The sequence below is a fragment of the Heteronotia binoei genome, chromosome 6 (genome assembly GCF_032191835.1).
Source record: "Heteronotia binoei isolate CCM8104 ecotype False Entrance Well chromosome 6, APGP_CSIRO_Hbin_v1, whole genome shotgun sequence".
Taxonomy (NCBI): domain Eukaryota; kingdom Metazoa; phylum Chordata; class Lepidosauria; order Squamata; family Gekkonidae; genus Heteronotia; species Heteronotia binoei.
In genome coordinates this window covers 34,263,411-34,283,980 of record NC_083228.1, presented here as the reverse complement: position 1 = coordinate 34,283,980, position 20,570 = coordinate 34,263,411, and the positions used below count along the sequence as shown (strand labels likewise).

Sequence of the window (20,570 nt, the reverse complement as noted above, 5' to 3'; positions counted from 1 at the left end):
GCAAAGTCTCCCCCCCCCAAGACACCTGCCCCTTTTCTCCTTCCCGAGTCTGTGCACAAACCCAGGAAGGAGAAAGGGGCAGGGGAAAGTATGGCAATATTTGCTCTGTCCTTGGAGCTGAGGATGGAGAACACGCTGCCATGCCATCGCTGTTTTCTCCTTCCTGGGTGTGTGTACAGAACCAAGAAGGAGGGGTGGGACAGCATAGAAACGTTTGCTCCATCCTCTGAGCCTGAGAAGTCAAGCTCCAAGTATGTACCTTCCTGTGGTGGAATAGTCCTGTTGTAACCTGCAGGCCCTGTTCCATCCTGGGTTTTCTCAACACATGGAGGGGCTTTTCTGTCTCTGCATTCAACCACCACCACCTGACAACCTTTGTAGGAACTGTCCACTGGGAGTGTTAGGGCTCTCAGCTTCACTTCCTAGTTGTGGGGCCTTGCCTCTGTGTTTCCCGCTACGCAGCACTTGGTTACCACAGGGACAGCTTACTGCCTTGTTCACCACTGGTGAAGTAGCTACTTGCCAACTGACTGCCATCCCCTTCCTCCTAGCACTTCTTTTAAAATAGCATGTCTAGGACAATGGAGGTCTATGTGGCAAAACCACTACAAGGATCAAAAGTTACAAAGTATTTGTTAAAAAGAAAATGTTCACAAGCATACTTTAAACACAGCACCAGATTGAGTAAGGGATTCAAAAGCAAATGGTAAAACACAATTTGTCCATCCCTCTCTCTATACGTGCCCTATATGTTGTTAAATATAAGGCAGGCTCCCTAGCTTAGAAAGTTACAGATTTTTACAAGAGTACCATTACCTTCAAATCTCCTTCAGGTGTGCAGGCTGGCACATGGCAATGGCTATCACCTCCAGACCTCAGTTAAAAGCTCTGTCTGCTTCGATGGAATCAGCACCAAAGATCACTTCCTGTTTGCTCCCATGATCCTTTCTCCAACCACTGACCAGGTCAGGCTGGGTCAAAAAAAAGCTTTTCCTGAAGTCTCCAAGAGTTTCTTCCTCAAGTACTTCTAGTATTTAATACCTCCAAATCTCTGTTCCCTGCTTGGGTGGGCCTTGACCATCTCATTGCCTCTAGCTAGACCCAAAAGTATTTCATAAGAGGTGATTGAGGTGAGACTGGAAAGCAATTGAACTGGCTTCCTTCCTCCTGACTGTTTTTTTGCCTAGAGAGAAAAACTTTTAAAATTCAGAGTGAAGGTTTTGTTCAATTGAAACCTTCAAAGAAAAAAATGCATCTCTTCACATATCTGCTCCCATAAAATCCAGACCTTCAAATAAGAATCAGAATTTCCAGCCTGAATCCACTCCCATCTCAGCAGAGTCATCACCCTCACCTGGACTGGACTGTCACCCGTAATTTTCTTCAAAATCACATTCATGTTTTCTCTCCCTTCCCTTTATTTCCCAAAGAAATACTGGCTTGCCTAACTGCTAGCCAATCCCCCCTTTCCCAGGTTTTCCCCCAAATAAACAGCAGCTCATAGGCAGCTAAGGCTTATGTAAATGTTTTGCAACTGTTTATAGTACTGCCTTGTTTTGTTGTCATTGTCTGTTCCATTTTTCCGTTCTGTACATTGTTAGCAGAATAATTTTTTTTTCTTATTTAAAAGCTATTTTCTTCTTCATTCTTTTGGAAGGCTATCCCAGATTCTGGGGCAAGCTTTTTCTGGCAGACACAGGGAGAAGATCCTAAAGTTAATTGTGTGTAAAGGATGCTATGCCTGTTGATGCCCCAGGATGGGCAAGTGTTTGGGTAACAGACCAGCCCATCTCTGCCATCTTGGCACAGGGTGGGTGTTCAAGATCACAAGCACTATTATATTTAAATCACCAAGAAGAAGCTTCTTCAGCTATGATTGCAAGCATGGTGAGGTACTTAAATGGTGCTACAATAAAGAAGAAAGATATTTACTGTAAGAAAGATATTTACTTTAATAAGTAAAATCTTTCAAATTAAAAAACCCATTTCTGATTCAGTGTATACATTCTGAGGCTACAATTTCACAGACATACGTTTAGCATTGGCCAAAGGGTTATAGAAGTGTCTGTTGTTTATTATTATTTATTTATTTAGAGAATTTATATGCCATCTGTCCAGAGATCTGCTTGAGGTGGTTTAGAAGGGGGGGAAAAGCCGTAAAATAGCATGAATTATCAATTATCAACAAGCTATGAAAATCAAGCCACAGGCCTGAAAACATCATAAAACAGCATCCTGTAACAAAAATGCATAAAAGAAAACTCATGCTAGAAGCAGGCCATAAAAAAGATAAAATCTCTTAGTTAAAAGCCTGGGAGGTAAAAACAAACATTTTGATTGGTGTCAAAGAGTCAGTACGATAGGTGAAGGTAAGCCTCAAGGAGCAGGACATTTCAAAGATGAGGTGCCATTGCTGAGACTGCTCCGCCTCTTACCATCACCAGCCTCACATATACAGGCAGTCTAATTTGGGAGACTGATCTTAACGGGTGGTACTGCAGAAGACCCTCCAGGAAGTATGGCAGCCCCCCACTGATTAATGAAGGCTGGCTAGAGTTATGCATTCATATAGGACACTGGTCAGCCAAACTTATTCATTTGAGGTATTTATGTCCTGCTTTTCCTTTTGGCTTAAGTCAGCTAGCAGGATAGAAGATTATGACATTGGATTTATATTCCGCCCTCCACTCCAAATCTCAGAGCAGCTCACCATCTCCTTTATCTTCCTCCCCCACAATAGACACCCTGTGAGGTGGGTGGGTCCGAGAGAGCTCTCACAGACACTGTCCTTTCAAACACAACTCTGAGAGAGCTATGGCTGACCCAAGGCCATTCCAGCAGGTGCAGTGGAGGAGTGCGGAATCAAACCTGGTTCTTCCAGATAAGAGTCTGCATACTTAACCACTACAACACATTGACTCTCTGCAACTACTGGGTATATTTTAGCATATAAAGGTTACTACCAACTTCAGTCTTCCAAGCTTCTAAAATATCATATTGCCAGGACTTTTTTGTAGCAGGAACTGCTTTGCATATTAGGCCACGCACCCCTGATGTAGCCAATCCTCCTGGAGCTTACAGTAGGCCCTGTACTAAGAGCCCTGTAAGCTATTGGATAATTGGCTACATAAGGGTGTGTGGCCTAATATGCAAAGGAGTTCCTGCTACAAAAACACCCTCCATATTGCTCTGACAAATGGAAAGGGATTGTACACACCTCCAACACAGTTCCTCTATAGCCTGTCAGGCATATACAACATGCACATACCTCCTCTCCCATGTTGTGGTCCCTGACAATTTGGTGTCCATAACAAACACTTGAATTCCTTGGATGGTGAACCAGCCCTCAGAATGCCAGAAATATCTCTCCTGAGAATCCAACACTAGGGCAGGAGTTAGGTTGCAAGAACTATAGCAAGCAGAAAAGGAGTAGCGAGAGGAAGAGACAGCACTTGATTGGGAAGCCAAAGTTAAGGTAACAGAAGGTCATGTAGCTCATCTGAGGAAAGCCTTCTCTCTCTCTCTCTCTCTCTCTCTCAAAAAAATGTTTAAAGCAGAGAGCAAGGAAGGAGGCCAGAACTCATGGCCAAGACAAGACCTAAACAAGAACCAGACCTTGGCTCCACTGAATCAATCCATCTGTTATATATTCTGCACCTATGAGCAATCTGAGCTTCACAAATGGTTTTTCCCTGATCTCTCTGGAGTCAGTATTTTTAAAAAGACAAAGGGAAACTATCCTTGCAGATGCAGCATCAGGAAGGCAGGAATCAAATGGCTATGACAGTCCCTTAACACCTCATTGCCAGGCTTATTTACTTATAAATAAAACAAGAAAATTATGCATGCATTAGTTGATTGTCCTAATGGCTCAGTTTCACCCCCTGCTAATAGACTGCTATTGAATGACCATTTGGAAACATACGCATTTTCATAAGATTGGCTACAATTACCTGGTGTCCTTCAGTTGCATTACACTACTTCAATAAACATGAGCTGTCTGCGGTAAATAAGCACCAGAAATCTGTTTTCCTCCAAAGACAATCAAAGACACCAATATGAGTAGAATGGAGTCTAATGTGAAGGGAGATACAGAAGATACAAGAGGCACAAAGGCAATAATAATGGGGAAATTCATTCTGCCTCAAACTGATGGGCAAATGTCAACTCAAGGAGCTCCACTGGAGAGAAATTACAAGACAAGATAAGTGATTGCTTCTACCAACAGCTAGTTCTAACACTCATATAGGGAGAGACAATTCTTGATTTAGTTGTCAGTGGATACTGAGGATGTCCATAAACCTCTGTCAAAAGCTGCAATTTAATGGAAGAGGGTAAATTAGACTTTTCAGTACTGTTTTGTGGTTCCGTCGGTAGTATTAATTTGGAAGTAGTATTAATGGCCACTGCACTGACATAGAAATACTAATCTATATAAATCATTGCTTTGTCTCAGCATGCATTAAGCTCCTCAGAATGGTCAAATTCAGAGTTCTCCCACACACATAATGGGATGAATATGACTTCTGGAAAAACTTAGTTTCCAAAAGCCAATCCCTATCAAACCACAAAACACTCAACATGTGACTTCTGGCATCCTATAAAACTGTTCCATGATTGAAGTTAATCTTGCCCTCAAGTCAAAGCATCAAGCTTTCATTTAATTCTGTAGTGTGCATCATATAACAACCAGCACGAATAATGCACAGGAGTGGGACTCTTATCAGTTAAGACTACAAAAATAAAGTGCATAATACCAGTTAAGATTCATCTTATCTGGCAGAAACCTTTCCCTTTTAGAATCCCTCAAAATGTAGCTTTTGGCTATTTATGCTCATCAGGGGTTTGCTAAGGAAACCAGAAACTAGTCATCAAAATGGTTCAAAAATCAAAACTTTATACTACAGCTTTTTTGACCAAATGATTAGCTTCAGAGCTGCCCCAAGAGCTATAGTTAGCAGGCCAGGGTGTGCATATTTTAAATAAACAAATGAAATGCATTGATCGGAAAATAGATGTTGATGGAAGGGTACCTTGAAGCAAATCAGCTTTGTGAGTTCCAATCTTGGGTTTGTTTGTTTTTTAAAAGGGGGGGGATGGGGGGAGGACTTCTGACAAGATTGTCCATCTCTTATACACATACAAGTATTTCTTGTGTCTCAGGCTGTGCGATTCACAATGATGACAATTCAAGAAAATGACATTCCTTCAAAGGTTTCCCTTTGTTTTCTGTTCAAGCCTCTGAGCTATTCCAAATGCAAGCCATCATAGCTTTTCTTCCTTCTCATTCCTGCTTATAGAAATCCTGCTATTAAAGAAGAATTAAATTCTGCATTATAGCTTTGTCAGCTTTTGGGATAATAATTTGAAATGCAGTTTGTGCTCATGATGACAGACAACCAGCTGGCAGAAAAATGCATGAGAGGCGCTGCTGTTTAAAAATCATAGTAATCACTTTGGTTATTCAGAAGATTAAGACCACTTTTGTGTGTTTCTTTTTAAAAAATCCCCTCTTGCGTACAGTGAATTAAGAAGGAAAAAACTACTTACCGGAGGGTCCTGATCCTCAGCTGAAACTACTGTGACAACAGTGCCCTTGATTGCATCAGGAGCGACCATTCCCCTGTACAGGGGTTTGCTAAATACTGGGGAGTAATCATTCATATCCTGCAAAACACAATTAAGAATTTACCCCCAAAGCAGAAATGCAATTATGGATATATCAACAATTGTTCTATCAAAGTAGGCCCTGTTCAGTCTCTTCCCATTAGAAGATCCATTTACTACTGCAAGTTCTTCTAGATTCTCAGTTTAGATATTATCAAGACAGAAGACTGTCACTCAAGAATTAAATGCCAACGTTTCAGTCTACTATCTGTTAACATATAAGGATGACAGAACGTAAATCTGCTTCAATGCAATGAGTGAGTTTCTCAAGACTGCATAGATTGCCGCGGATCTTCCCCCTCAGTATCCCATATTTTGGCTTTTCAATTGGTTAAGTCAGATGAGCCTCTTCAAGTCTTCATAAGGAGTGTTACATAAATTGCAAAAAAACTGAATATGGCATTGTCTCATTGCAAACTGATTTCCTGGATACTTAGCTATTACGTTTTTCATACCAAAGCATATAAAACAAAGATATGTTTATATAGTATGGCATTAGGCTTGCCTGAACTCCCACTATGATAGGAGACCTCCCAACTGCCCCCCCCCCCATTGACCACCGCTGCTCTGAGTGTTGATGAGAGAAAAATGATATTAAAAAAAATAAACATTGCCATCAATGATTTGTAATGTCCTGTTAAAAATGGGAAGTGACATAAGGTAGCTCTAGAAATTGCTGAAAACTCTATGGTAAAACCATAGTGTTCCTGAAAACTCCTAGAGCTACCCTTTGCCACTTCTGGATTTTACCTGGAAGTAACGCAGCAATGTCAGTAATACTCCCTCGTCACCCCTACCAGCTGCCAGGCCTCACCTGCCATCCCCAGGTGTCATTTAAAGGGAGAAAAACATATTAATGCTAATACTTCTGACATACATTTACTGGTAATAACTTGAATCTCAAGATGGGGACAAGTTGTATTGATAAAATAGCAGCTTCCCTGTTCTGCTTTTAATGTGTTTGTGCATGGAAAAGACTGATGTAGTGAAGGAGAGCTGCCATCAAAAAACCCATAAACAAATCCCTACTATGTATGAGCGATCCTATGTACATAAATAACCAAACTCACTGAACTGAGATCAATATTTTCAGGTTCAGATAATTTCAGATACCAGTAAACCTTTTTATCCCATGACATAGCAATATAAATTGTACTCTATGGAAGCAAAACAAATGAATAACCTTGTAGTAGTTAGAGAGATCATATCTCATTGCATGCAACTAGAAGATTCAAATGCAAATCATTAGAAAATGCAAGCAAAAAAATTATCTAAATTAATGGAGATTCCTGCTTCATGAAATGAAGATAACTATATTAAAAGCCTATTTTATATCATTCTTTTTAATTAGTTGGAATAAAATTGTGTGGACTCTAGAGGCAGACATATTACCCTTTTCAAAAATGTGACAGATAACTTTCATCTTTGGAACTCACACACAATTAGTTTAAGGTCTGTGGGGTAACAAAATAGGTCTAGAAGGCATAAAGTATTTTGTGGCAATTGTGACCAATCAAACCCAGCAGCATGAAAAGACTGTCTTCTTGTTTTGAAAGAAGTTCTGGTATAACATACAAGCCAGGGCTTTTTTTTTCTGAGCAGGAACACAATTCTGGCTGGCTTGGCATCAGAGGGTCTGGACTAATATGCAAATGAGTTCCTGCTGGGCTTTTTCTACCTCCCCCCTCCAAAAAAAGCCCTTATAGAAGCTATATTCAGACAACCATTTGTGGTTTGTATAATCCCCAGTTTGTTGTACAAATCTGATTAGTGTACCAAACGTAGATAGCACATCGCTGCTGGTTCCAAGAGCACACCCAGAAAAAAAAATTTGGCAAGGGGGTCTATTAAATGTGACTACAATTTATAAGCCTGTCTCTCTGCACTATTTTTACAACTGATCCCCAGACAACAGTAGTGAGTTAAATAAGGTGGACAAATGGCTAATGATGTTACAAATAAATAAAACACATAATGCTGAAGAAACAAACAGTTATAAGGGATTCTATGAGTAGTAAATTATACAGTACTGTATTTACTTGAAAGGAGAAAAGTAAAAGCAAAGGAAAGGTCCCCTGTGCAAGCACCAGTCATTTCTGACTCTGGGGTGATGTTGCTTTCACAACATTTTCACAGCAGACTTTTTACGGGGTGGTTTGCCATTGCCTTCCCCAGTCACCTACACTTTCCCCCCAGCAAGCTGGGCACTCATTTTACTGACCTCGGAAGGATGGAAGGCTGAGTCAACCTTGAGCCGGCTACCTGAAAACCCAGCTTCCACCGGGGATTGAACTCAGGTCGTGAGCAGAGCTTAGGACTGCAGTGCTGCAGCTTTAACGCTCTGCGCCACGGGGCTCTTCACTTGAAAGGAAAAAGACCCTAAATGTAAGGCGTTCCCTCTCTAATGGCATTAAAGAGAATTCAAACTACACACTGAAGCCACAGCTAGCTTAAATTTATGTGCCGTGGCCAGGATTCTCCTTTTACTATCTGGAGACCTGTGCTGTTGATCTGTGCTTTAAAACCAAGCTGTACATGAACAAATCTTCTTTGATATTTCCGTACAACTTCTGCCTCAGTGATCTCCATGTTATTACTCACCACCAATACTCCCTCTAATCTGTGGAGTCTTGTGAGCAAAAATTCTACTTTGTGAGCTACTGGCATTAAAATTGTGAGCGAGCAATTTGACTACTACATAAATTAGTTTGCTCTGACGCCATCCTTTCTGAGCTAAGACAAAAATGTGTGAGTTGGAGGCTAAAAAACTTCACTAGCTCGCACGAGCTCAGCTTAGAGGGAACATTGCAAGTCAAGACAAAAGTTGCCTTACAGCAGTGAACCAAAGTCTTTACTCTTGCTACCATAAGAATATCTTGGAACTTTGAGGAAAGTTTACAGTTCTAAACAAATCTGGTCCCCCCAAATTATAAGAGGCTATATGGGTCCCCTCAATTGAAGAAAGGGCCTGTCACAGTCATCCAGCAAGTCTGGGTGGGAATTCAAACCAGGTACCATCCCCAGATCTCCAGAAATTTCCCAAGCTAGAGTTGGCAACCATCTTCCAACTCATACCTGGTGCCCATGCTGGATTTTCTAGTGGAACTTAAATGGATAGGTGACTACAATTTTTATCTGCCTCTCAGGCTCTGCCAGAAGAGGGGAAAGGTGGTCTCTAGAGCCTCTGGAAGGCTTTTGGCTGGACCTAAACTAAGGGAAGGAGAAAAGGATATACATTTGATCAGAAAAAGGGCTAAAATCTGGTTTGAGCATCCTTGCAATAGCATAGTCCATTTGCAATAAAAAAAAGAAAAAGTAGTACATACTTGAAAAAATGCTCCTGGAAACATATTTATATATTTTCTTTGTTTAACACATAGGTATCCAGATATTGTACAATCTGCCAAAACTAATCAGAAGTATTCTTAGAGCAAAGCAAGCAGTATATAGCAGAACAGTGAGCCTGTGGCCTCTTCCCTTCCCTAAAATAATACAGAGAGTACAGGCATAGTACTAGTAGCCTTGGGGGGACTGCTACTGTTCTTTTTCTTGGAACGGACTATTAGATCTCTCTAGGCCACCTAATGACTAGAGAGTGTACTAGATGCATTCCATACACTTAAATCATTCAGTAAATATGAAGGGTTTTTTTTGGGGGGGGGGGGCTTTACTTCATCTTGGTCTCCCCTTGATACATCCATGGCTTATTAAATATATAGATCCCAGTCCATTTTCTAGTTGCCTACTTTCACACCTCCAAGCAGAATTCCCTGGATGCTACCCCATTAGGGTTGCCAACTCTTTTCAGAAATTCCTGGAGATTTGGGAGTGGAGCTTGAGCAGGGTGAAGTTTGGGGAGGGTGCAGTAGGAGTGTGGAACCAGAGAGTCCATTCTCTGAAGCTGCCATTTTCTTCAGGGGAACTGACCTCTGTAGTCTTGAGCTCTTGTAATTCTGAGAGAATCCAAAACCCAAGTGCAGATATGCAACCTGATATCCCACATTGCCTAGTACTGTCAGGTTGCCAGCAAAGCCTTCCTACAGACACAGATTGTTTGCTACTGATAAGCTGGGCTGCAACACATGGGATGGGAATGGAGGGTGGGGGTGGAGAGAGAGACCAGAGCAAACCAAGCCTACTCTTTCTCACTGTGGGCTAAGTCCCCCATTCTTCTTTTGTATTGAGAGGATTCACTGAATTTCACTTTTTCATTTTGAAACAAAATAAATTTGCAGCCATTCTCCCCATTTCCATCCAAAAACTCAAAGACATTCCTGTTGCACTCTAAGCATTCTGTTTTACTCCAAACCCATGTTCTGGGTGAGCGAGTGGACCACAGTCCTATAGATATGTGCACCCATCATTTTGTGTGAATGAGACACCCCACAAACTTCAGTACAGCAATCAGAAGCCCTAAAGAAAATACATGTATCTAACCTGGAAAATACGTCCATTGACCTAGGCATTTTCCAGATTGCCCCAATGTTCTGTTTCATTTCCCAATGTTACAGGGGCTGGGTTCTTGCGTCCAGACAACTCTGCCCCTTTATGATGTCACTATTGTTTCTTGACATATTCAGAATGCCTATGCATTTGTGTTTGCCTCCTATACATCCTCATGCTCTTAGTGGTGAAAAATCAGAGCCTATAAATAGAAATGCCAAAAAGAGAAATGATACAGAACATCCCCTGATAAGAATGATTCAGAACATCCTTGTCTGTGGGAAACCACTGGAAGGCTTGGTTTATATTTCTAAGGTAAAAGTAGCAAAAAAAGTAGGAATAAAAAGTTATTTAGAAAACTGAAAGTCAAAGCGTTTTTGTCCCAGAACAACCTTCTTAACTGATAAAATAGTTACATAAGAATTTGGCTTTAAAACGGCCTTCGATATACACTAAACTTTCATTTATTTGAAACTTTTGTACTGACATACTCAAACAAGGCTCGGCCCTTCCCAGCCAAGCCGGCATCGCCGGCGTTCAGGCTGGGGGCCGCATTTGCCCTCCTGGAAGAAGGAGAGCAGGCTTTGACAGCCCCAGCCCATCCGGGGATTGAGCGGGGCGTGGCGCCAGGGGTATATAAGCCCTGGCCCCGCCCGACTCAGTGCGGCTGTCTTCTTGGCTCTCTGTCTGGAGAGCCACGAGTAGATCGCAAGGAGAACGGGCCTTGCGAGCCTCGACTGGCCGAGGAACGTGCGGTCGGAGCGCGAGCGGCGGGTGCTGCGCAAGCGCTGGCCAGCTGATCTTCGTCCCTCAGGACTGGGTTGTAAGCGCTGGCCAGGTGAGCTTCGTTCCTCAGGTCCGGGCGGCGGCAGCGGAGCGCGAGCGGCGGGGGCAGCGCAAGCGCTGGCCAGCTGATCGTCATCCCTCAGGACGGGGCTTGCCAGCGCTGGCCAGCTGAGCTTCCTTACTCAGGACTGAGGGCGGCAGCGGAGCGCGAGCGGCGGGCGCAGCACAAGCAGGACGGGGCTTGCAAGCACTGGCCAGCTGATGTTCGTCGCTCAGGTCTGGGTGATATGCGCGGCGGCGGGGTTCGCATGTGGCGGCCATTTTAAGCCTTGAGGGGGTCGTAAAAGCGCGCGCGGCGGCCATTTTGTCTGCCGCACGAGGCCGCTTGTGTGGCTAATTTTGGTGGCTATAAGTGGCACAGGGGGGGTCCTTGGTGGGCATTTGACATCTTCCCCACCCCCCCCCTACCCTTTCGGCCAGGGTGGGTAGGAGCTCGCCTTGGCAAAGGGAATACAGGGCAGTGCTTGGGGCTTGGTTTTCCTGCACTTTTATGCCGCCAGGCACCCCCCCCAAGTTTATTGAGCCCCTGGGGGGCTGGGCTGTTGCTCAGGCCTGGACTGGGTTTCCGCCCCCTTGGGGCTAGAGGTTAATAGTATTTCATCTTTATGTGGGAGATGCCGTGGGTTAGCGGGGCAGTGGAGCTCAAGTTCAATCCCCGGCATTTCCAGTTACAAGTCGGGACAGTGGAGGCGATCAGGAGAGGGACGGTGGCTCAGTGGTAGAGCATCTGCTTGGCAAGCAGAAGGTCCCATGTTCATTCCCCGGCATCTTCCAAAGGGTCTAGGTAAATAGGTGTGGAAAACATCAGCTTGAGACACCGGAGAGCCGTTGCCAGTCGGAGATAGTACTGACTTTGGGCAGTTTGGGACTGGCTTTGCTTTATTTTGCCTCCACCCTTCCTCTCATGGGTGGGTGGATCACATTAGCATAACTCAGGGACTACTTGGTTGCTTTGTGGGCTATCTTGGTCACCGTTGTGTGTACCGCTTGGTGTAAGGATGACTCTATGGCACTCAAGACGGGCTAAGGAGGGTCCATGGGTAAGATGCCGGCCTACCCGCCTCGTGGACGGGGTCTGCAGCCAGGTCCAGCTGAAAAGCGGGGACGAGGGGGGCGAGTCCAGTTGGCCATCAGGAGGCAAGTGGAGGCATTAGAACTGTAGAGGGTTGCCGTTGGGGCCCCCATATGGGATGTGTGGCGCCGCGCTTCGGGGCGGTAGAACACACCCCTCCCCCCCATATTCCATGGGGTGAGGACGGTAATTATTTTACAGTTGTCCAGGAACCATAGTTAAGATGGGCCATACCCCCGGTTAATTGTGCTGACTGTATTTGTTTTTACAGTTGTCCAGGAACCATAATTATGATGGTCCATATACCCGGTTAATTGTGCTGACGTTATTTGTTTTACAGCTGTCCAGGAACCATAATTGAGATGGTCCATACCCCCGGTTATTGTGCTGTCAGGCATACATAGGGTCTGGCTTGGCTTTATGTCGCTTCACCCCTCCTTCTCTGGCTTAGTGGTCGGTGGGGTTTCAAATTGGCATATTCTTAGGGCCACTGTGGTGTGTGGCCAGGATTAGGGGGGGTCGGCAGCCTTGTTTTGAGGAAGAGACAGGCCAAAGGGAGTGGGCCCGGCTAGCCATCATTGACACGGGTGGCACTAGAGCAGTAGAGGGTCGCCATGGGGCTCCCATAGGGGAAGGGCGTCACAGCGCTTCAGGGCGGCGGCGTGTCTACTGTTTGCGGTGGAGATGCTGGCTCGTTTGTCTGCCTTACAGGGTAGCGCAGCGGGGACGGGCCACTGCCGGAGCTGGAACGAGACGACGACCCGGGCGTGGGTCCGTTAGGTGAACAGCCGGCGACGTACAACTGTCTCCATGCCGGGCTCGAAGGCCACTGGAGGTTGGTGGTAAGATCTTGTGGCAGCGGACTCCAGGCGGGTCTTGAACGTCATTGGACGTAGGTGGTAAGATTGTGTTGCTGCAGACACCTGGGTGGCCCTGGGGTCCTGTTCCAGTACCCCCACCGGGTACGGGGAGCGGGCCTTGGGATGCAGAAAGGCTGGGAGCACCCGCTGTGCAGTGGTTTCTGGGTTGCCTTGGGGTGTGGGGCCTGCAGAGCTCCGCCCCACAAGGGTATGGCTTGGGTAGCTCTGGATCCCAGGCGCTCGGTCCACAGGTGGTCCCGGCGCTGGCGCCCGCGGTTCCCACGTTGCCGTCCCTCCCCAAGGGGTCCTGCCTTGTGACAGGCAGCAGTATACTCAAATCGGAAGGGACGTGGCCGAGCGGGCAAGGCGGTGGGTGGTTTCACCTTCTGAACCCTATCGCCAGCATACCTTTCCACATACTACCATATGGCGATACTTCGAGGCCGCGGGGTGATCATTTAATGGCTGTTATACGTGTCTAAATCCCTCAGGGAGAGTCGTAGACAGGTTCAGCCTACTTCATAGACGAGCTCGACAGGAAGGAAGAAGAAAATTAAAGCGCTTATGGGTGGATAGGTCAGGGGCAATCTGGTTGCCCAGCGTTTTAATTTTGGCGGGCGCCATCGCTGGTGCATATACGGAATTTCGGCGGTGCGGCATGGCTGCACTACGGTGAGGCATTCCGCATGACGGCCACTGTTAGCCCGGGGTTACCTTGCGACCACGTCAGCCAGCAGTTTTGGCTGTGGTTGATGTCCCCGGCAAAGCCTAATATTAGGGATCGGTCCGATAGCGGGCACGTGGTACAGAGGCAACACCAGCAGCTTTCTGCAGGGGCCCGCCTCACGGAGGGCTGGTCAGTGTTGGGCTAAAAGTGCCATAGGCGACAATAAGTCTGCATGTCGCATCTTGCCAGTGCATCACAATGCTTTCGAACTCCTGGGGTTTTTGCTTAGAGGGAGAATTCCAGGATAGCGCCCTGCCACATGGATCACACCCTCCTGATGGGTTGCATTTCAGCGCTTCAGTTCCTTTGTTGAGTGGGCGCTGCGGGATAGAACCGGGCTTAATGACACGGTGCTTTACCTGGGCGACTACCTTTGTCGGTCCTGCCAGCACAAGGTAATGCGCCAGATGGTTACATTCCTTTCGGGACTTAGCCATTAAGCTGGGGGTACGCATGTGAAGCCTATAAGGCCCAGTTCGGTGTTTACCTTTTGGGCATCGGTTGGGATACCCACAAACGGCTGTGGCCGACGGAGGCAGGAATAACGGATCTTAAAGCCCGGTTGGCTGCCCTAAGGTCTCGCTGCTTGAATTGCAGTTGGTGGTGGGTCACCTTAGCTTTTCATGGACGGTGGCCCCCCCCCCTTTATGGCCTTTTCTTTGAGGCGTCTGGGTGACGCTATGAGTCAATTGCCCCTAGACCCCTGGTAGCTTGTGAGGCTGAAGCTGGTTGGCCCATTCGATTGGCTTTAATGCCTGGTACGAGGAGGGCTTAGGATAGAGCGGCTTGGACTGAACCGCCACGCTGCAGGCTGGCCGGCCCATCTTGCCAGCTCATATTAGGCATCTGCCTGTTTTGGAAAAAGAGAGGTCTGGAGTCGAGTATTATTGAGGGCCGACTGGCGGGGTTGGCCTTTGGTAGTATAGCTCATGGGTCTGCGGAGAATACCCACTAGTGGAGGGGCATATGAAGGAGCGGCTTCCCAATTCTGGCAGTTGAGGGGACCGCTGGATAGTGGGCCGGTTCCGTGACACAGGTTATGCAGTACCCTTTCGGGGCCGCTCTGCTTCATGCGGCCTTGTTGATGGCCCTCCAATTTTTTCGGCGCTATGTTTAGCGAGTTGGTATGTAGTTTACGAGTGATACCGCAGGGCAGGTGCCCCAGGCCCGGGAGGAAAAAATTGGTTGGCCTGTGGCGGTTGGTAGCTTTAAAAAAAAAAAAAAAAAAAAAAGGGTGCACCCGTTGGTCACCTAGAAGGCAGCGTTGGAGGTGCCGGTCGGTCATTATTTGTTTTGACAATTTTCTGTTTTTCAGGTGCTGTGGCTCGTAGTGAGAGGTCTCATCTGCGGACGCAGCAAGGTGTTCCGGGCGGTCCATCATGCTAGATGCTCTCTAAACAGGCTCCCAGCTGGGTGCCCGTGATGGGCCATTTGGAGGAATGGCTGGGTCGTCGTCGGGGCTGCGATGGGCCGTTGCCGTGCGGAGGGAGGAGGGCACCTCCTCCGCACATCTTGGTCATCCACCTGGTCGGTCTCAGGGGAGCACCCATGGCCCAGCACCAAGTGTGCAGGTGGTCTGCTGGAACCATAGATGGGCTACACGGCTCAATGCGGGGACCGCAGATCACGGGACAGCCTTAACCTAGCGGATCTTTCCATGGGGGATTGATGCACGCCCAGGTGGTTAATGGCTGGGGCCGGGCCGCTCAGCAACAGTCCAATACGTTGGGTTTGTGCTGGGGGCAGGGTGGCTCGCCCTACAGGACAAGGCGGGGTCCGGGGGTGACCCCAGGGCTTGTCCTTTTGGCTGGTCCGGATGTGGTCAGCTAGATCACCAGGCTGGAGTTGGAGGCGCCCTTACATTTCCCCTGGCGGGTTTGAGCACGCTAGGCAAGGCTAATAGGGCGCTACAAAAGCCATGAAGATGGCTTGGGAATTTTCCTCCCTCATCCGGCCATACAGGTCAATGATGCTGACCGGTATCGGTCGGATGGGGTCCATCTGTCAGAGTTGGGTAACCGGGCCTTTTTGGAGGAGATTCGGCAGGGTTGGCGGTCGGCTCTGGGCCGCCCGTTGGGGCGCTAATGCCTAAGCAGAGGCTTGGCATTGGCGGTGGCCGGGGAGGTGTTGGCTACAGTGTTTCAGGGGAGCACCTATGGCCTAGCACCTTTGGTGCGTGTGGTCTGTATGAACCGCAGATGGGCTACACGGCTCAGTGCGGGGAATGCAGATCACGGGGAGCCTCACCTGCGGCGGATCTTTCCATGGGGGATCGATGCTAGCCCAGGTGGAGAAAGGCTGGAGGCCTGGCCGCTCAGTTACAACCCGAATATGGCGGGTTTGTGCTGGGGGCAGGGTTGCTCGCCCTTTGACAGGGCGGGGTCCGTGGGTGACCCCAGGGGCCTGTCTGGATAGGTCTTACCCCTGCCGAGTTCACAGATTAATTGAGTTTAATAAAGCGGCCCGGTTTAAACCCAATACTTGTGTCTGTCTCTTATTTCGACTAGGGGGGCAAGGCTCGGCCCTTCCCAGCCAAGCCGGCATCGCCGGCGTTCAGGCTGGGGGCCGCATTTGCCCTCCTGGAAGAAGGAGAGCAGGCTTTGACAGCCCCAGCCCATCCGGGGATTGAGCGGGGCGTGGCGCCAGGGGTATATAAGCCCTGGCCCCGCCCGACTCAGTGTGGCTGTCTTCTTGGCTCTCTGCCCTCCCACCCTCCCTTTGCAGTACAGGTTTCAACCGGTCGCCTTGTTGGGGGCCAAGTAGGAATTTTTTCATCTCCACATAATTGGCCCATGTGGAGTTGTTTTTCGCCTACTTTGTACTGCCTTAGAGTGTTAGGTTTTGGGGGTGGATTATAAGTGGTCGCTGGCCGGGGAGGTGTTGGCCACAGTGTTTCAGGGGAGCACCTATGGCCTAGCACCTTTGGTGCGTGTGGTCTGTATGAACCGCAGATGGGCTACACGGCTCAGTGCGGGGAATGCAGATCACGGGGAGCCTCACCTGCGGCGGATCTTTCCATGGGGGATCGATGCTAGCCCAGGTGGAGAAAGGCTGGAGGCCTGGCCGCTCAGTTACAACCCGAATATGGCGGGTTTGTGCTGGGGGCAGGGTTGCTCGCCCTTTGACAGGGCGGGGTCCGTGGGTGACCCCAGGGGCCTGTCTGGATAGGTCTTACCCCTGCCGAGTTCACAGATTAATTGAGTTTAATAAAGCGGCCCGGTTTAAACCCAATACTTGTGTCTGTCTCTTATTTCTACTAGGGGGGCAAGGGATATTGGCTGTTTATCTCATTACGTATACTAAACCCATCTTCCACTATAATGTATTTTTTCCTAATGGCAAACTAGAATGATGTATATATTTATGTTACATGTTAAAAGATAAATTAGTTGGACAGGAAATACTTCTGGGAAAGAAATGCCCTCTTTTTGACCCAGGTTTATTAGCAATAGAATAATTAACAGGCATTCTCACATTCTAACATGTTACTGTTTTATGGTTTCCCACGCTAATACAACCCAGATCAAAGGTTTTCTGAATTTGTTAATTTTACTATTCTATTGGATTTTAACTTTGTACCACTATTCCAAACCCCACCAGCTATATGTGGCTCTACTTACTGTACCTCATTCCTCGTCTGAAGAAGTGTGCATGCACACGAACGCTTACGTTCTCAATAAAACTAAGTTGGTCTTAATCGACTCCTATTTTGTTCTACTACTTCAGACCAACATGGCTGCCTACTTGGATGTATCCCATACTGTCCTGAGGCTTTAGAATTATGATACTTCCTTTAAAAAAAAGCTCTACTTCCTTGGAGAATAAACTGAAGCTGCAATTCTAAATACATTTACTTGGAAGAAAACCTCACTGCGAGCAAAGAAAAGTTATTACATTTATTTTTCTTTCTTTTCATGGTGGTCCTTGAGTGTATCCTGGGATGCTTTCATGCAGATAATGTTTCAGATGAACTAGAGTAATGGTCCGTTCTCCCCTTGGAAGATTTTATAGTTATGGTGGCTCACAGAAAGCCCTTCTGAACTTTAGGTTAACTAAATCTAACAATTAGTTATGCCTACATAAGTTCAAATGAGGTTGCTTTTGTGAGTAAGCTTTTGACAGTTATGGGAACTACTCACACCATTACTGTGTATTATGAGGATATCATTTTTATTCCCTTTGTATAAGCCATCCATTAGCAACAGCCCAATGTTTTTCTAAGATTGTATGAAAAGTGTGCAAACAACCTACTGATATATTATTTCTCTTTTAGCCAAACTCTTAACAATTTGCATTGACAGAATCACAGTGGAGTTTCAGGCTACATCGACTCTCTCGTCAGTCCCTATGTCACCTGTACCCCCAATTATTTCCAAGGCACTGCTTTCTAAGGAACCACTGAAAGTCTTTTGGAGAATACCACCCTGGTCACTACAGATGCTGAGATCCTATATGAACAGCTCTAAAAAACATGGACTAAAAGGCACCCAGGCTGTGATCACACATCCTAAATAATGCAGTTTCAATCCACTTTCAATGCACTTTCCAACTGGATTTTACTTGTGTGAACTGGCAAAATTTAGTTTAAAACTGCATTGAAAGTGGATTGAAACTGCATTATTTAGCATGTGTGACTGCAGCCCCAGAATAGTAACCCTGATAATACCACAGCATACCCTGCCGTCAAGCTCAGTCAATTAGTTCACACCCAGGATTACTTCAGATTTGTTGAAAGTTTATATTTTCCATTTACTGGCACTGCAATAGCCTCACAGCAGTGCCTGGCAATCCTACACTGTTCCCTCCATGGTCTGGTTGCAGGCAGAGCTTTCACATGGCGCATACAGCTGGTATGCCATTTCCCTTTTAAGTTGGAGCAAAAGAGGTTTCTCTTTGCTCTGGCTCCAAAAGCCTTGGAGCCCCACAAGTTGTGCTTGGAAAGGACATGGCATCATGTGTACGCTCCTCAATAAAGTTGGGGCTTGCTGTGTTTTGCCTGGGCAAAAATCCCTGCGTGGAAGCAATATACGTAAGCTTCCATTAGAATAAAAAACTTAATAGACCTTAAATTGCCACAAAATTACTGTTTATGACGACTGAATTAAAAAGACAGTGGGTTTTACTTCCTTGGAATTTCACTAACTTTTCTGCCAGCTGTATAACTGAACTTCCAAGGATTCATTCCTAAGGCTCTATTCCCTTCTTATTGCTGTTTATTTCTAATATTGCCCAATCAGGGCTTTTTTTAAAAAAAGCAGAAACGTACAGGATCACAGTTCTGGGTAGCGTGGCACCAGGGGGTGTGGCCTAATATACAAATGAGTTCCTGCTAGGCTTTTCCTACAGAACAGCCCTGTGTGAAACAATGGTGATGTCAGGGGGTGTGGCTTAGTATCCAAATAAGTTCCTGCTGGGCTCTTCTAAAAAAAAAAAAAAAAAAGCCCTGGGCACAATGGCTTGTCAACTAATTCTACTCATCCAAGTGCATGGAGGTTGCTTGCCAGATCACAGCAGTAGAAATATAAGCACTTAAGGACTGATCAGTCACCACAATCAGAGATATTTGTCACAGATTTCTGGCTGAACATTACATGAATCATCCCCCTCACATGTTTTTTTTAAAATCCCAACAGCATGTTGAATACTAATAAATTAATGAAACTATGGGAAAAAAGAACATTTACAATATTGTGAATATTCAATATCTACTTCTAAGTGATACAGTCCCACACAACTCTACTCTAGAGTTTTACTGGTGATGTGGTTTGATTCTCAGTCGCTTTGTAATTTAGTGAGTTTACTACTTGAAAAAAAGTTATGGGAGCAATCTTTTGAGAAATTAAAAAAAGGCTGGAAGGACTGGCTATAAAAGCAATTTACGGAAAGGACACAGTCGCTGTAAATTTATACATGAACAGTAAAAATTAGGCAAAATTATACCATCATAAAATGAAAAGTTATGGGTGTTTAGCCTATAATTTTATTGAAAAGAAAGGCTTTACTAATTCTAGAAGAGGAAGAAAAGATGAAAGTTTGTTATATAGAACATATGTAAGATGCGCAAGAAATATAAACACATCTTAAAGAATTAAAAGAGGATTGTAGTCAGTCTTTTAAATGGAACATAGAGCTGGGCTTAGAAAGGATTCCACGGTGGGATTAGGGTTGCTGAGGGGAGGGGGTGTTTACAGACAGTTTGATGTTGCAGTGATATTGCTGGCAACACGGGAATGTCACTTTTGGCATGCACCAGAAGTTACATCATTGCACCGCTGGGGATGTGAGGTGATCTGGTATTTTGACAAAAAACCTCTGTAGTACATAGAGTTTTTGCCCAAATATAAGAGTACCTAGCACCAGTGACAAGATGATGTCACTTCCAGTGCATGCCAGAAGTGGTATCATTATGTAGCTGGTGACATCACTGCCAAGCCAGGCTAGACACCCCCCCCCCCTATTGCTAGTAAGTTTTTCCCCTGGCCAGCTGATCCACGGTGGGGAATAGCAGATGAGTGAGGGGATTCCTGCCCCTAGTTGAGACTTGGTATCCCTAGGAAGTGCAGCTGCAGTATGCATTTGCTGAATCTGGCAGTGGCAGTTCAGTAAATGGTCTTTGAACAGAACTATCAACCTTAAGGTAGGTCCTGGGCTTCTCCTTAAATTACAACCGCTCTGACCCCCCCTTCGGTGGGTTAGGGCGGGATATATATCGAATTAAATAAATAAACAACTGAACGCCAGGCTACAATGATCAATTCCCTTGGGGAAAATGGCAACTTTGGAGGGTGGAAACTGCATCATTTCCTCACTGAGCTCCTTCCTGCTCCCAAACTCCACCCTCCCCACACGGTGCCTCTAAACTTCCAGGAGCTTCCCAAGCCATAACTGGCAATTCTATTATTAGACCATAGACAGTGGTGATATATATGTACTGTATAATGATAAATATATTTGC

General features: G+C 46.1%; 1 protein-coding gene across 3 annotated transcripts in view; it reads right to left on the bottom strand.

Moving 5' to 3' along the window:
- PCDH15 (protocadherin related 15) overlaps window positions 1–20,570 on the bottom strand; it is a 475,582-nt gene that overhangs the window by 136,122 nt on the left and 318,890 nt on the right. For all 3 annotated transcript variants that reach the window (XM_060241241.1, XM_060241242.1, XM_060241243.1), the window contains exon 21: window positions 5,551–5,667. In XM_060241241.1, the coding sequence (XP_060097224.1) occupies window positions 5,551–5,667 (117 nt within the window). The remainder of the gene's footprint in view (window positions 1–5,550; window positions 5,668–20,570) is intronic.